The sequence below is a fragment of the Lemur catta genome, chromosome 6 (genome assembly GCF_020740605.2).
Source record: "Lemur catta isolate mLemCat1 chromosome 6, mLemCat1.pri, whole genome shotgun sequence".
Taxonomy (NCBI): Eukaryota; Metazoa; Chordata; class Mammalia; order Primates; family Lemuridae; genus Lemur; species Lemur catta.
Window position 1 is genome coordinate 66860609 of NC_059133.1, and position 17042 is coordinate 66877650.

At 32.8% G+C, this 17042-nt stretch overlaps 1 protein-coding gene across 2 annotated transcripts in view; it reads left to right on the forward strand.

Annotated features, from left to right (window-relative positions):
* Positions 1-17042, forward strand: part of CPNE8 (copine 8) — a 198873-nt gene that overhangs the window by 141443 nt on the left and 40388 nt on the right. Inside the window, exons 12-14 of one of the 2 annotated variants that reach the window (XM_045554030.1) lie at positions 2125-2178; positions 3189-3250; positions 16383-16429. In XM_045554030.1, the coding sequence (XP_045409986.1) occupies positions 2125-2178; positions 3189-3250; positions 16383-16429 (163 nt within the window). Of the gene's footprint in view, positions 1-2124; positions 2179-3188; positions 3251-8104; positions 8195-16382; positions 16430-17042 lie in introns of those variants that run through there. The other variant, XM_045554031.1, reaches the window with a different exon arrangement.

Sequence of the window (17042 nt, forward strand, 5' to 3'; positions counted from 1 at the left end):
AGACTTGCTGGTTTTCACAACTACTGTGGTTGCCAGGCTGCTGCTTTCATTGCTGCTACAGAGCTGGGAAAAGTGGGACCAGAATAAGACAAGTTAAGATGCCACAGTGAGATTCACCCATTTTCTTGAATGAATGATCATCGAGATTGTTGTAAGCTTTTAATTGATTTCCAGATTCATGAAAAAAATTCAATTTGACAATTTTTGCTAGTGTTCTCATTGTATTTATAGAGAACCAAACATTTAGAAATCCATATTCCATCATTCTGAAAGTGCTTCCCTAGTCCATTATTTACCTTTGTAAGTGATAAATGCTATTATATTTACATATTATATAATTTTATTATTATTTTTCTATCAGATGCATTATTAGTGATTAAAACGGTCCTATGTGATTAAATGACAAATCTTTATGTAATTTAATTTAAAAATGAAATAATCTAATTCCTATGTGATGATAAAATTATTATGTGCTGAAAGCCAAAAAGATTAATATGAACTGAAAAATGATCATGAAATTCTACTACAAATTCACTCCTAAAATTCAGGGAAAACCTTCTCTTCCATACAATAGATATAATGCTAAATGGATGATTTTTAGATAGAAAAATGCTGCAATACAATTTTTCAGGAAAAATATATCACTGAACTTATTATTTAACTTTCGATTGAATTTATTTTATTCCCGGATTTCCTATAAGTACAGTGTTCAGTGTTTCTCCAATAATTTTGAGGAACTGAGGAATTCCTCAAATCTCAAGATCAAACCTTACATTTCTCCCCCAAACCAGTTTCTCCATATTTAATGGCATAACCACAGAACCATTTCCTTAGTCTGAAAAGTGTGCCACCCTGCTGATGATGCCTGATGCCCTGAGTGCTGTGTGTTTTCCTGTAGAATGTGTGAAGTCAGGGTTTTCTGAAATAAATAATAACATTAATATGTTGACTGAATGAACAGATGAGTCAATTTCACCTTTATGTTTTCTTCTTAAACCTGCCAAATTCAGTTTGCTCTATTTTCTGAACTTCTTTTGTGAGCCATTTTCAATGGTCCTGCCTTATTTAATGCTTTATTACTGCTCTCATGGATGATTTAAAATAGGACCCTAACTGTTGCCTCCAGTTTCTCTCCTTCCAACTCTATCCTGTAGACTGATTTTATCATTCTCCCATTTAAACCTCAGTTGACTAACACCCAGACCCCCTAGCCTAGTATTAAGGATCTCCTTAGCAGCTCAGCTCACTTTCTCAGATTCGCTTTTAATCTCTGTGTGTTCTCTGCTCCAGCCCACCTGGGTCAGTTCCTTTTTCCTCTTTCTAGCATCTTGTATTGGTTGATTTCTTTTTATCGGAGCCTGAGTTTAAATTAATAAATTCTAGTTCAGATAATACCTATTCATAAATTCTTCCATCTTTCTTTCTCTGTCAGATGTTTTCTCCATGTTTTGAATTGAGATGATCTGAAGGATTCTCTCTTAAGGCACCTATGTATATATTTATCCTCTTAGATTAACAGATCTTACTCATCTTAATAGTCCCTATATCCCCCAGTGTCTTGTGCAATACAGAAATGCAATTATATTTCCTCATGGAACAAATAGTCAAAAATTCAGTCTTATGTCCACAAACCAGACCTTTGCCAATTATTAAGTAGCATAAGTGTCTGGTGGAAATTACTACAATTGTAAAGCAACAGCTAGGTCAATAGATCCCTTAAATATTCACACATTGGGTGATTTACTGTATTAGTTTACTTAATCTAATAAAAGTGTCACTTGAATATACTTTTCTTTAGCAACCTCTAATTTTTCTATAAAGCAATTATTACTATTTAGAATCTTGGATATTAAAGGTCTCTATCATGTCAAGATCATGCAGATGGTTAAAATTAATCAATGCATAAAGTTGAGAAGAATATTACTTTCAAAAGATTTTTTTAAAAGATGGTTATTATTAACTTTTGCAGAGAACTTTTGACCAAATGACTGTCCAAGTGTCAACTGAAGACATTTCTAAATGAATATGTGCATAAGAAGTGAAGGCAGCAGGCTGAACTGCACAATTAAAAAAAAAATCGGTATAAAACCTAACACATTTTAATTGTTTTATCTGCTTTTTAAGGTGGTGAATCCCAAAAAGAAAGGAAAAAAGAAAAAATATACTAATTCTGGAACAGTAAGTCAAATTTCACGTTATTCATTAAAGATTTAAATTAATGAAAAACAGTATATTTTTATATATATAAAAGAGACTAGAAGCAACTGAAAACTGAGCAAAGTTTCACTTAAGATTTTAATATGAAGGAATATAATAGAAAAATTAACTTCCTAGTAGAGTGATTGTAGTGGAGAATACCTTATAGAAAGAAGTGGCTTCCTGCAGGTTATCCTAGGGCTTGTAAGGCTTCCGAGGGAAACTGAAGTTTTGTAACGATTTCTTGATTCAGTGGAATCAGTGCAGAGAAACGGGCAGACATGAAAAATTTAAGTGATAGTAAGAAATACTAAACTCTTTATAGGCTACATTTAACTGTTAAGATTCATTTTATGGGATGTGAAAGTGCTCATTTGTAGGACATTAAAATTGACAACTCTGTGGGAATGATGGACTAAATCAGTACAGGAGGATACAAAGATGTAAGTGTCTAAAAATTATAAAAAAGTCAATATCATCCTCTTTTGAGAAAAAATATGCTGAAAAGAGTTTTCCTAAGATTAGCTGTTCTTGGGAAAAGCAAAGTTTTTTTAAAGGTTTCTGTAAAGCAGCCACTTAAAATATTAGATGTCCTCATTACAGGACCAAGACAAAAACACACATCTCTTCTTCTACGGCTAAGCTCACTGATTTTGGTTTTTTAGTTTTAACCATTTTCTGACTCCCTTTCATCTTTCCTTTTATCTAAAATGGGAAGTAACACAGTGTCCTTGAACATAATTTTCACGCTATTCTTCAAAGGAAGTAAACTGATCATAGAAAGGAGTTAATTTTTTTTTTTTGGTCCCTTTTCTTCAGATAATTTGAAATGTAAGAACAATCAGTCCTAGCAGATTTTAATAAAGGATAATATCTTTGGAGAATTTCAGAATGCTAGGAAATATGATTTTCTCTGTAATAGTTAGGAGTCCATTTGGGGTTACAATCAGTACTAGCAGGTAATTCTGTTTTTTTGGTTTTTTTTTCTTCAGGTAACTTTACTCTCTTTCTTGGTAGAGACAGAAGTTTCATTCCTTGACTATATTAAAGGAGGGTAAGTCATTCTTTGAAGTTGTTTCATTGCTTAAACATTTCTTTGAATGTATATAGCAGGGTGTACCTGGAAACTGAAACGATCACCTTATTGATACCTGGCCTATTGTACTTTTGTTTCAGACATAAATGAAAAAACTTATATACCTAGATCTATTAATTTGGGGTAAATTGTACCTTTTTTTAACCCAGAGAAAAAACTTTGTTGTATTAATAATAGTAGTGGATAAAACTATATGTACACTTTCATAGGATGTTTCGTAGTTTGCCATAGGACTTTTTACATGCACTGTTTATTATTTTTAAAATAAGAGAAAAGCTTGAGGGCTTGATTTAAATGTGTATGTATCCAGAGTATTAAAAAAATCCCACACCCCCATACTGTTTCATTGATAGAATGTCATCAGGCCAAAGAAAGGGATGAGGGAATGAAGGGGCCGAGGGAACAAAGACATTTTCAAATTTGATTTTGATAATTTTGCTGGTGTTCTCATTGTCAATAAATCAGAATGCACAAATGGGTGGTGAATAGTCATTTAGTTGCCCTCCTGGCTTCCAGGCAAGAACACATTTCAGAAAAAAAAAATGGTAGTTATAACCATTCTTGAAATTTTTCAAAGTCCAGACAGATCCTGTGTTGGTAATGTATTATAAATTTTTATACTCTAGATTTTAGGGAAGTCTTTTCAATTTTGCTCCTCTCTTTAACCTAGTTGTTTCTGTTTTTAACCTGACCAAGCACCCCCAGAAATTTAAAACAAGCATTCATTCTCACAGTATAAAATATCCACATAGTTTATTTGCCTTTACCTTGCAATTATGAAATACAATAACAATCAGATACCACTCATGTAAACCTCTTAATAATTATGAAAATAACAAATCATATCAGCTTGAAATGGAGAACAGCAATATTAAAATCACTGTAGAAATAAGTAGCTACAAACATCTAAATATCTCAGCAAATTATTTTTACTTTTCTTGATAGATTTCCCTCAGATATTCTTTTTTTTACCTGTTCTAGACATTGTAAGCCTTTTGGATTTTCTGCCCTTGTTATTAAGAAATCTCAACCTCCAAGCAGATAAATGCACTGCAGTGATTGAAAAGCTTATTAAAAGCAGACACTTAATTACATAAAAATTTCTGAATAATAGCAATATAAAATATAGAGTTGCATTGCTTTCAAATTAGAATTATAATAGTTGGCAACTTATTATATATAATTCAGTAGTGGCTATTGACTGTCTTATGAACAACATCAGTTAGAATATCTGGACTCTTACAATGAAAAAAATATTCTGAAAACTTTTGAGCATTTCAATGACAATTAGTATGCTTCATAATAATTTTTTCTAAAACCACAGAATGTTTTTATTTTATTTTATTTATTTTATTTTATTAGTGGTTAATTTCAGGTATTGGGAAAATAAGTATTGTGTCTCCCAAATTTTAAAATAGCTATATTTTGTGTTTCACATTATAAAGATAAAATGTAAGATGATAAAAAGAAAAGTTATGTAAGATGGAAATCATTTAGTATGAAGTTAGAATCTCCTATTAGCACACACTCTAGGGATAATCACCATTAGATATTTGACATATATTCTTCCCTGTTAATTCCCTAACGCGTCATTATTTTTTTAAAACAGTAGGATCACACTGTATGCAGTATTCTGCATCGTATTTTTTGTTCATTAAATATATTGTGTATATATATTACCATGTCCCTGCCACCTTGTTTTAAATTTTCCATTATGTGTATGCATATAATTTAATTTAAATTTCCGGGTAATACATGCTTTAGTTACATCCATTTTTTTATCGTAAACAAAGCTGCAACATAAAAACATGGCATCTAGCTTTCTGTGCACTTCATTAGTGCATTTGCATATAGACTTGAAAATATGTCTGTAGGCTTCCTAAAAAATAATGTTGTTGGATTAAATGATATGCATATTATACAATTTGTTAAACATTTCTAAATTGTATTGCTAAAAGACTATAATAATTTATACTCCTAAAATCTGTGTATGAATGTTAGTGTCCCTCCTTTTTCATTTTTGCTAATTAATAGTAAATATTTATGTTATTGTCAGTTTTTATCTGTGAAACCTCTATTTATTAGCCATTTTTATGTTCTCTGTAAAAGCTCATGTTAAACCAACTGTGTGTTTGGAAAAACATCTTTCAGAACACTTTCTCCTCTGTCCCCTCTTTCCCTAGTCCCATCATAAAACATTGAATATTTTCAACTGAAGAGAGAACACAGAAAGGTAGCTTGCAGCTACATTCCTTACAGTGAGCAATACTTCACCTAAACTTCCTGAGTATTCGCATCTTGGTCTTTGATACACTCCTCTTCAGCATGCCTCCAGAAAGACTGTTCTTAACTTAGCCCATCTAGCCTTGTCTTTTGCCCTCTGATGTCATTGAAGAAGAACAATAAAACAAACAAACACTCTGGGCTGCAATCAACCAAGCAACCCAAAGTAGTATGTAGGAGAACAACCCAAGATGTTGGGAGTCGTATTTATTAGTACATTTCAAGATTTGTGGAATTAATCAAGGTTAACTTTTTTGATGAGATGCCCCACCATAATTGAAAATAAATAGGATATTTCAAAGACAATTGGAAAAAATTGCAGGTGTCTGTTTTTACGTGACTCCTCACTTTTAACTTGAAATACCAAGATATCAGCATTGATTATTGGCATTTGTGGATGGTTTTGTTGCTGTCTCTGAGTGGCATCAATTCATGGACATAGTCACCATAACCTTTCCATTGATGGGTTATGCTCATGTTGAATTTTAATTGACAAGTAAAGCTTGAGGTCTTCAAGAAGGGTGAAACGTTATTATACAGGTAACCACAATTAAATTGGTACTCTAGCCAGCCCTGGTTCATATAAAATAAAGTTAGTTGAGGTTTTTCTGAATTCATTTTGTCCTCTATATCAATTTTATAAACCATTTCTCTTAGACTGTATGCATGAGAACATAGCTATAGAGAAAGGGAATGAAACAGGCAACTAGTGTGGACTATGTAGCAATTTTGCTAACAGTCAAAAATTTCTATTAAACTCATAGAAAGAAATTCTTGAATTGCACTTTAAAATGTTATCTCTCTTCTTGTTAGTGTCACAAAAAATAATTGAATAGAAAATTATAAAAATGTTATTTGTTTTCTCATGAACCCCTGTAATTCTCATGAAATTACACAGTTAAGAATGAACACATCTAAATACTAAGCAAAAGTGTTTTCATAACCCTTTAATATCTTTACCTTCAAAGAAACTTCTTTTTAGGCCTAATTCTTAGTATGGGGTATTCTGGACTTCCCTTACTTTAGTCATTATTGATGTAGATATTTACATGAAAATACAACCTTGATTGTTTGTGGAACCATGTTGTTAGCTTGTTACTTTTCATTCATTGGCTCAATCCCTAAAATACTGCGTTTAGCTTCAGTAGACAGGTTTATGGATTCAGGTACCCTGTGAGCAGATGAGACAGACGCATTCTAAATCAGCCAAGATCCAATTTTTATGCAAATATTCTTTGAAATAAAAATCTAATTTTTAAACTTTTTTTTTTTTTTGGATAAGAAGTACCATGTTTTTCTTGGAATATGAGATACATTTTATGACTTGAGATAGTGAAAAATTTTATTTTCTAAATATTATAGAAGAATAATATCTACAAAGGAGCTTTATTATAGAGTAATAAAAACTTTCACTTGTGGATTATTGACCTTGGGGCCATTATTTTTAGTCATACTCTGTACATTTATCCCTGTAGCTATTTTGTTTCTCTTTACTTATTAAAAATAATTTTAGATATTAAACGTCTGCTATAGCTCTCTACAAAGAATTTTATTTAGTAATATCTAACCTATGGCATTGACTATTTCCGTTATCATGAATAAGGACAATGCCAGATTCATTTCAAATCACATACTGTTCTGAAATCTAAGATACTTCCTTAGGTAGTGTTATCATTATTTTAATTATTATTATTTTTGAATTGAATTTATATGTATTTCCATATTCCCAGCAGCTTGTACTGTTAGTATCTGAGAGCAGAATCCTAAATTTCAATTCAGTTTGTCTGCTCTTCAGCCCTCTGTGTCTCTCCAGTCTTGTGAAAGTCCACTCCACCACCGACATGAGTAAGGAACAAATATCTATAAAGTTTTCCACATCTCTTTGACTGGCAGATGAAGGAAGAAAACAGATCACAAATTCTGTTGCACACTGAGTCCCTGCTGAGCTAGTAGAATTTCATGTCAACAGGAAACTCTGGTCTATGCTTTTATCAGAAAATTGAGTGTAGTAGAAACTTAGAGGTCTACAGACTGTCATTTTCTTCCTCTGAAGAAAGCTCAAACTGTCATCCAGCCAGTCCAGATGAGCTGGACAAGACCTTATCAGTTATACCCAGTGGTTGCTGGTTTCCCTGGAGTCATTTTAGTTGTTCCTTTGTATGATTTGTTTTTGGAAAGAGACACAATTTTTAAATATTTTTATAGGGCTGAACACAAAATAGCCATTGAATAAATATGGATTAATTAGACAGCCATTTTAAGCATGACTTTCCACCCTTTTTCCTCCCAAATCTCTTAGCACAATTAAAACATTATGAACAAATAGAACTTTAAACACAGGATGAACTGGATTACAAACCCCTGTATCTGTCTCTCTCAGACTTCATCTTGTGACCTTCCTCTCTCCATACCTCATACCACAATCACCAAACAAAACAGATTTACCAGGCTTTCTGGGATAAGAAAAAATGCATTTTTGTTGCCCTCTATCAGAAATTGTCTCAGCTGAACGCTATATCTTGGTTGGCAGTTACTTGGAGGAAAGGCGAAATCAAGATTAGAAGCACCAACTGCTTGTGTTTTCTCCATATCTTAACAGAAAAGGGAGCATGAGAGAAGGTAATTGGACACACTGAATGGGCAAGTTCTGGGAAAGAATCTCAATACGGAATAAATATTTGGTGAAAAGTCATAGCAGTTGCAAAGAAGTGGTTGCTGATAATTGAGGCAATGTATAGTATTAATAGTGACCAAGAATTTGGGTTCTGACATTAATTGCACAGTTCAAATCCTAGATCTGCCTCTTGCTAGCATAACCTGTTTCTACTTCTATGAAATAGGAATAAAAATAGTAATATCTAACTTATAGTGTAGTTATGAGGATTAAATGACACGCAGTTAACTGTCAGTAAATGCTAGCTATTATTTTTCTGAAAAATCTCAATGTGTTTAAAGTTCTTATACGTCTTCTCTCATTTGGTCATGAAATTATTGTTGATGGTAATTGCTCCAGTTATCAGAGATATGGAGAGAAAAAGATATATTCAAATTTATAAAATCAGTGAATGTCACTTTCTTGTGGTTCAATTCTGCTTGAGGATGACTCCAGGATACTCCTTTCATTCCAGACAATCCTGTTCATTCTACTCAAACTCAACCCTAAATCTAAAACTTGTCTGAATTTTTTTTAAAAAAAGAGCTACCTACCTACCATAAGCTAATCTTAAAGGCTAAAGTGGGCTTATGATGCTGCTTATTTTAAAGGATGGTTTAGTATCAGTAAGTCCCTTTATCAACAATCTCATAAGGATTTTTTTCCTTAAAAATACTTGAAGCAGTTGCAATGATGCTGTAAAATGTTTGCCTTAGTTTTGTAAAATTTGTGGCAATGCATTGGATATGTTGCCTCAGGGAGCAGATCTTGCCAGACCATGCAACCCTATAAGGTTTTTTTTCCTAATTCAATTTCTTATTTGAAAACAGAATATGCATATCTAGGATTTTTTTATAGTACTTCTTGTTGTGGCACCCAAGTGCTTTGCATTCATCAAATCAGTGGAGAGCTAAACCCTGCAGCACTGAACATGGATAAATCTAATAAAAGTAAAGCCATCCTGCCTTCTATAAATATATTCACATGGAACATTATCATATCTAAACTTAAATCATCTAGACAAAAATTTAGAAAGGAAACTTTTACAAATATTAAAAAGAATCTCATACACATTGTTGTGGTTAATGCTTGATTCTCATTTTTGTACATTTAAAATGCAAGCTTGGGAAGAGATGTCAAGTTATATACATTAAGATTGTGATTTCATTGCCCGTTAATGTTGTTCTGAAGATAATTTTTTCAGTGCCATCCATTTCAAAGTCAAAGGAAACCCTTCATCATCATTAGCAATGCTAATTTAGGTGCAAAATACTGAAAAACTATTTGGTATTGAGCAGTTTCTTAGCTATGTCGCATGGTTAAAGTCTGCACTGTTGTTAGCTCGGCAAGTGAAGACTAAAAGAGCTGAGGGATGCAACAGCAATGTATTTTTGAAAGACTATTCCTAACACTGGAAGAACAACTTTAAATCTTTTTGTACTCATGGGGGTGCTAATAATTTCCTCTGTAAATATAGAACTTTTCTTTGAAATATAGGAACTTTTGTAGAAACAAGAACTTTATCATCTATTTCTGTTAAATTCTGTTGTGGACAACACACTTCACTGTCCCTAAAGTGGTTTCACTCTGGTGGGCCATTAAAAGGTTAGGGGCTAGGAGGAGGAGAAACAGAAATAAATAAACAACAGTGGCTTACCAAGGGCAAATGGGAGCACAATGTGACAGAATTCATCTTTTACATTGCTTAGAATTGCTAGTGTGTGGTGATATTGAAAGCTAGGCTGTATATTCATAGATTTCATTATTGTTTCTAAGTTCTGCACAGTGAACCCCCTACTGCTTGTACTGATTGCAACTTTATTGCCCAAGCCTTGACACACCACTGACCAACACTATGAGAAGGAATTATTAATGAAAAATAAATTGAAGTTGATATAAAGAGAGAATTATCTCTTCTGACCCGATAGAGGAAAGGATTAGTATGAACCAGGAGATGATGGGTTGCTCAAGGTATTTGCCCTCTAGCATGTAGAGTATTTGTTGTGTGCAGGTACTTTAGAGTTTTATTTCTAATATTCAGAAGACTCCTTCAAAGTAGTGATTACCTATGTATCATATGAGAAAATTGGGGCCCAGAGAGTTGGTAGTTTTTCCAGGAGTCACAACCAGCTACCTAGTTACGATTCTGGGATTCAAACTCCAGTCTATATGATTCAAAAGTTCACTGGCTTTCTAGGAGACATCATTTCATGTTAAATGGGCCTCTGATGGGCAGTGCTTGCTTTTTGGTTTGGGGTGGATTTTTTTTGTTTGCTTATTTTGATTATGTCACTGACAAGCTGTTTTCCAACTATTGGTTAGAAAAGCGGTTGGCAATCTTGTATGCCTTTTTTTGACAAGGAATTCTTGAACTGTAGGAAGATGAGCTAGTTCCTTGTAAACATTGTACTTTGGAGCACTTTTATTGTGTTAAAAAATACAGAAATTAATCTACAAAGTCTGGAGAAAGCAGAAAGTTTTGCTAATTTATGAAAACTGGATTCAGTAAAGACCAAGAGTATTAGCATGAACAGTTGAGGAATCATATCACTTGTCTCCAGTTTCTTTTTATACTAATTTTGACATTTCACTGCTCCCTCGGAAATTCAGAGTGCTTGAAAGGATAGAAAGGAGAAAAAGGCAGAAGTCAAATCTTAAAATTACTTCATGTCATTGAATTTTCTTAGAGGAAGTACCCAGATAACACCTAACAAGGTTAGATCATTCTTGGGGCAGTTTTGGATTGGGCAGGTAGGGATCTTAATAGTGGGTTTGAAGGAAAGTAAACCTGACATGGGAGGGTCAGATTCTAAGCAATTACCTGAAAAAACTATGAAAGACTCAGAAATTTAATAAGCTTTGCACAGTCTAATATTCAAAGAAGTAAGCTCAACTCAGGTCCTGAAAAACTACCACCAATAACAGTGATAATAATGAATCAGCTACTTAATGAGTGCCTTTCTAAAGAACAAGTACTTTTCTTGTCCTCACAGCAACAATCCAAGAAAGGTTTTATTATTACAGATGAGTGCAGAAGGTTAACTAGCTTTCCGAAGATAATGTTACTGGTAAAAGAAAGTATGCATATCTGAATTTGCACTTACACATCTCAAAATCTGTCCTCATTCTAGTATATCTCACTTTGTCAGGACAATTAATCCAGTGAGCAGTTTATGGGCATGGGAAGCAAGAATTTTGAAGATGCAGCAATGTTTGAAATCAGGGAGCTGTCTGTATTATCATTCAGGTAGTTAAGTTACTTTTAAGAAAGGGAAAAGGTAAGACAGAAAGGGTTCAAGGTTTATCCCATGATAAGATAGAATCAAAAAGGACTAGGCTGGATGACAGTGCCTAAGGCAAGTGAACCAGGGGTTCGGGGCAGGTTCCAGAGCCATAATATGAACCAGAATGCATATCAGTAAATCAAGGCAGAAGCATAGTACTGGTACCAGCATGACAAGGATAAGAGGAATATTGTGGTTGAGTGAATCCCAGCTGCATTTATGTGTTCTAGGTTCCAGCTGCTAGTGCATCTGAACTTGTGTTTGTCAAGATTAATTCAAAGAGGAGTAGGAGAAGTCCATAGTTAGGTTTCAATGTTCAGTTTGTACAACTGAACAGGATTTAAAATCAGGAAGAAAGGAAAATAATCCTTCTGCATACCCCCATCACAATTGTTAGTTCTTGATAATTAATTCATAATAATAGCTATAGAAAAGATACATAAGATGATATTGCTGTGTGTGTATATGTGTGTAGTTTTCTTTGACATGTGCATATATACTTGTTTTCTGTGGATCTTTGCTGCACTAGTAAATTCTTCTTATCTTGACATCTGATTTCTCTGTCATTCACAGCTTTTAGAAAGGTGGCAGAGTAAAATAGGGACATGATCCAAATGTATATTTTAGCAGTACTAGGACATACGTGTTGGGAAGTCTCATGAGTTGTTAGCACTAACTCATGCAATTTGGCAGGCATAACTTTTTTATATGCTAAGATGTAGTACTACTATCTCGGTTTCATAAATCCTACCATGTCTTGTCTCCTTCTAAAACATAAAATGACAGCTAAGGTAACACTTCCGAAGCAAAATGTTTCGAGGATTTATATATGATTGTTTCATGAATATTCTGTCAGGAGTCATCTTGTGTGAATTCAGATTTTTTACTCTGACACACAATTGATTTCTTTTTTTTCTAACACTAGGCTTCAGGTAATATTAGAGAATGAAATAGGGTAACAGAATTATTGATGAAGATGTTGTTTGGTTTACTTTTATGTCACAAATTTATCAAAGTCTTTAAGACATGTGTTTTATAGCCTAAAGTTGTAGTATTGCTGGCAACTTTCTTTAACATTTTGGGTAGTTAATATTTTCTAAATACATAGAGTGTGACACTTGGTTTCGTAAGTATGTATTATAGTGAAAACTCTTTGGAATCATGGGAATGAACTAGCTGTTATCCACAATAAATGTGCAGTTAAGTTTTAGGTTATGCTGTTAATTATGAATTCAATGATAAAATACTATACTGTTTTTGTTATTACTTTTAATAATAGAAAGCTGGAATTGTAAGCTCTGAGTTCAAGAAGAGTGTTTCATTTGCTCCTATTTCTCTTCATTATATAACCCAGTGCTTGGCAATTGGAAGGTGCTCAATAAATAATTGTTAAACTGTAGCTTTATAAATAGGAAAATCTCGATAGTATGATAGTACCCTAAGGGGCCATCATGACTATGAGATGCTTTATGTAGTGAGCCATAACATTTTCCTTCTCGAATACTGCTGCTGATTCAAAGCAATAAAGGAGAAAGATTCTTTCTGATATGCAGGAGACAAAGAATTAATCAAATCTTATAATCAGTCAGCCATCCAATGTGCATCAAGGATTCTGCTTTACTTCTTGAGTGTGTCTGTTGCACTATGATTACAAAATGGTCTTGTTTATCATCTAGTGCTAAATCAATGCATCAGTTTTTTACATACTTAGAGTGTCTGGGTTTCAACAATGCTCTTTGGTCCTGCCTGCTTGCCTGCCTGCCTGCCTTCCTACCTTCCTTCCTTCCTTCCTTTTTCTTTCTTGTCTTCTCTCTATCTCCTCCCTCCTTTTTTAAAACTCATTAATTTTTTGTACATAGTCTACTTGGTTTTGTAATTTAGTGTAGCTGTTTAGAGTTTTAGTAAGTTAGTTTAATTCTAAATATCTGCTCTCTTTTTTCATTCTTGTGGTACAATGTAGTGTTTTAGTTATTAGCCATAACTTTTTTTTTGTAGCTTTGCTAGACAGAACTTTGGCTTTGAGAGGACCTTTGTATCTATCACTACTGAAGTTTTTTATCTGAAACTAATACTTCTGAGAAGTTGGTCGTTATGCCACACATCCTGTGCTACCCTGGAGAACAAGTTGGAAACAATCATAAAATGAATGTATTTATTCCCCCAGTCAATACAGTGAGGTTCCAAAGCATTGTGCAGACACTGTTATAAGAGAGAGTTGAATCAAGACAAGGTGTCTACCCCTATAACCTAAGTGAGATTGAACCAAAGACTAGACTTTTAAATTGATCTTTATAATATGCAAAAACATATGTTCTTAAAGCTCAGAGCTATTTTTCATTCTTTATGAGGTATCATTTGAATAAAAGTCATATATGCAGATGATTTTGTGATTTATGAATTTGATAACATACTTGATAGAAGGAAAAATTTGCCCAAGCATGAGATTTACCCAACATCTTTATCATTAAGAATATCTGTGTAGTTTCTTTTCTAGCTTTGCAACAAAATATCCTTTATGGTGTTCCTGTTATAACCAGGTGGTGTGCAAATATTTAATTGGAGAAACAGAGTAATATAGAGGCTGTAAATATGGCCTTTGAAGTTGGATGTGAATTCAAATTTCAATGCTGGCATCAGCATTTAACTGGTGTGAAAAGTTATTAAGTTTGGTGAGCATAGGTTTTCTTGTCTATAAAAGGAGAATAATAATATCTTCTTTCTAAAATTCTGGTGAGGTGAATTAATATAAGCTATGTAATCACGCATTATACATATATATGATATATGCATATATAATGTACATATATACATATAAGTACATATATAATGTTCATATATTTTGACATATAATATGTAAATTATGTGTATAAAATATAATACATATATAATATTTTATGTAGTTTCTTTCAGTTATTTTATTACTATATGCCAGGCATCTTCCCTGTAAGAGTTCTGAAATTTGGCTAAGGTCACCAATTGGATTGCTGGGACTCAAACCCAGTTCTTTCAGACTCAAAAGCCATACCCTTCCTCATATACCATAGTAGCATGTATTATCATTCCTTCTCTTCCTGGCACAGAGTGACAAAGCAATGTGCTGATGGTGACTGTTCTTTTCAGTCCCAAAAAGGGATTTATTATCTCAAAATGTTCTCCCAAATGTCTTGCTACATTCCTTTTCTAAAAGTTTGTACTCATTTTGGTTCATGCTGGTTAATGTTATGCTTCAAATTAACCTATATTCTTAACCTATAAACCTGATTTCTACTCTGAGAAAAAAATTATCATATAGCTATAAAGGGAATCTATACTAGTTGTTGTTAAATGAAAGCACAAAAGATTGTTCATTCCTTTGAAAAAAATGTGTGAATTTGATTCAATTCCTGAATTGTATTTAGGTCTTTTCAGGCTGAATTTTTGGAGAGAGAAGAAAATACTACTATAGTTTTTACTAAGAGAATCACAGGGGACCTTATGCTGTAGTACCCAGAGTCAGATTGGTTTGTTTAAATCTCATCATTATCATCAACATTTATCCCGCATTTCCAAACTGAGGAGTGTTAAATCAATTTTGCAGTGTGTCAAAAGTAATTTGTTGCTGAAACATAGTCAAAGTACTCACATTTTCAAATGATTAACTTTTTAATTAAAAATTATTTTTTAGATTAGATGTGATTCCAGGTTAATGCAGTAATCACATAGTTGCCATTTATTTGTGTTTTTATGTCTTCTTTGGTAAGAAAGAGGTGGAGTTACATATAGAAAGAGTCATAGGCATACCCCAAAAAGTGAATTTCTTATGTGAATGCTGCCTCTTTAGTTTCCATCAGAAAAAACAAAAACACACACAAAAAAACCCAGTAGACTAATTTTGGGTAACTACCATGTGCTGAAAATTTTAAATGTGTATACAGACAGTCCCTGACTTACATGGTCCACTTGTGATTTTTTACTTTATGATGGTGCAAAAGCAATACACATTTAGCATAAATGCGTTACTCCCTCCCTAGGCTGGGCAGTGGCAGCGAGCAGCAGCTCCCAGTCCGCCACACAGTCACAAGGGTAAACAACTGATGCTCTACAGGGTACTGTGTTGTCAGATAACTTTGCCTAACTGTAGGCTAATGTAAGTGTCCTGAGCACATTTAAGGTAGGCTAGGCTAAGCTATGGTGTTAGGTAAGTTAGGTGTATTAAATGATCTTTTAACTTACAATATTTTCAACTGACAATAAGTTTACCAGGACATAACCCCATTGCTAGTTGAGGAGCATCTTGTAACATATTTCATCAATCTTGGTATATTTGTATTTATCTATATCTATAAATACACACACACAGAGAAATGCTGTGAGCAATGAATAGAGCTTTATCTGAAATACTTCATCTCTGAAGAAAACAGAAGAAAATCTTGTGTTTTCAGGATTGTCAAAAGAATTAGTTTAAGGAATGACATTATGAGAGATGATGTTAGCTATGCTACACTTTTAAGGGCATAATAATTTTGTGATAACTACAGAATGATTTTGGAAACAGATAAGTTAATAATAAATTCTGGCATTTGAGGCTGGCAAATAATTTTTTGCAGTTTGACTTCTTCATTATGAGCCACTCAGTTTCTGTACTCCAAAATAGGTAACTTTATTCCCAGGACTTTAATTTTTGTTTTATCATTGTATGATTATAAATATATTTTTACCAAATTATTACCTTGTAAAACTGCATATCTGATGCTATCCAATGTGAATGATAACATATTTGCTCATAATTACCATTTAAGAATATCAGTAATATTGAAAATATAGTGCAAATAGAAAACAAACTTTTTAATGAGGTTATTTAATTATTGATTCTTGTTTACTTATATTGTAGAACACAAATCAACTTCACAGTGGCTATTGATTTTACAGCATCAAACGGTAAGTAGGAGTATCCCCTGATGAAAATTACCAGCAATTAAGTGAAGAATAAATTTTTATTTTCATAAGGGTTAGATATTTTATTCCTACATTTATATACTTTTTATATACAATTCACATAATTTTTCTTTTTATATTATGAAATAGTTCAGATATGCAAAAGACTATAAGAAATATAACAAAAAAGCATAACAGTCCCATTCAGATGTATTAAATGTTGAAATATTGTCATTTTGTTTCATGTCTTTAATAAGAATAGAAATTTTAAATATAGTTAAGCCCATTATATGGCCCTGCCCTTCTCTTACACTCTGTTCTTTTCCATATATAATTATAATTCTGAAGTGTGTCTAATTATAATACTTGTTTTTATAGTACTCTTGTGTGTCCTGTTTTGTATAAATTTAATTCAATAATACATGTACCTTACACAAATTGTTTCATTTCTATTCAATTATTTATTTTTGAGAATTACTCATGTTGATGCATATATATCTAAGTCATTCAGAAGGACTAATATATGATAGTCCATGTATGAAAATTCATAATTTATATATTAAACATTTTAAGAAAGAGAAAACTGCAAACTTTTCATTTTATTTTGAAGCAACTT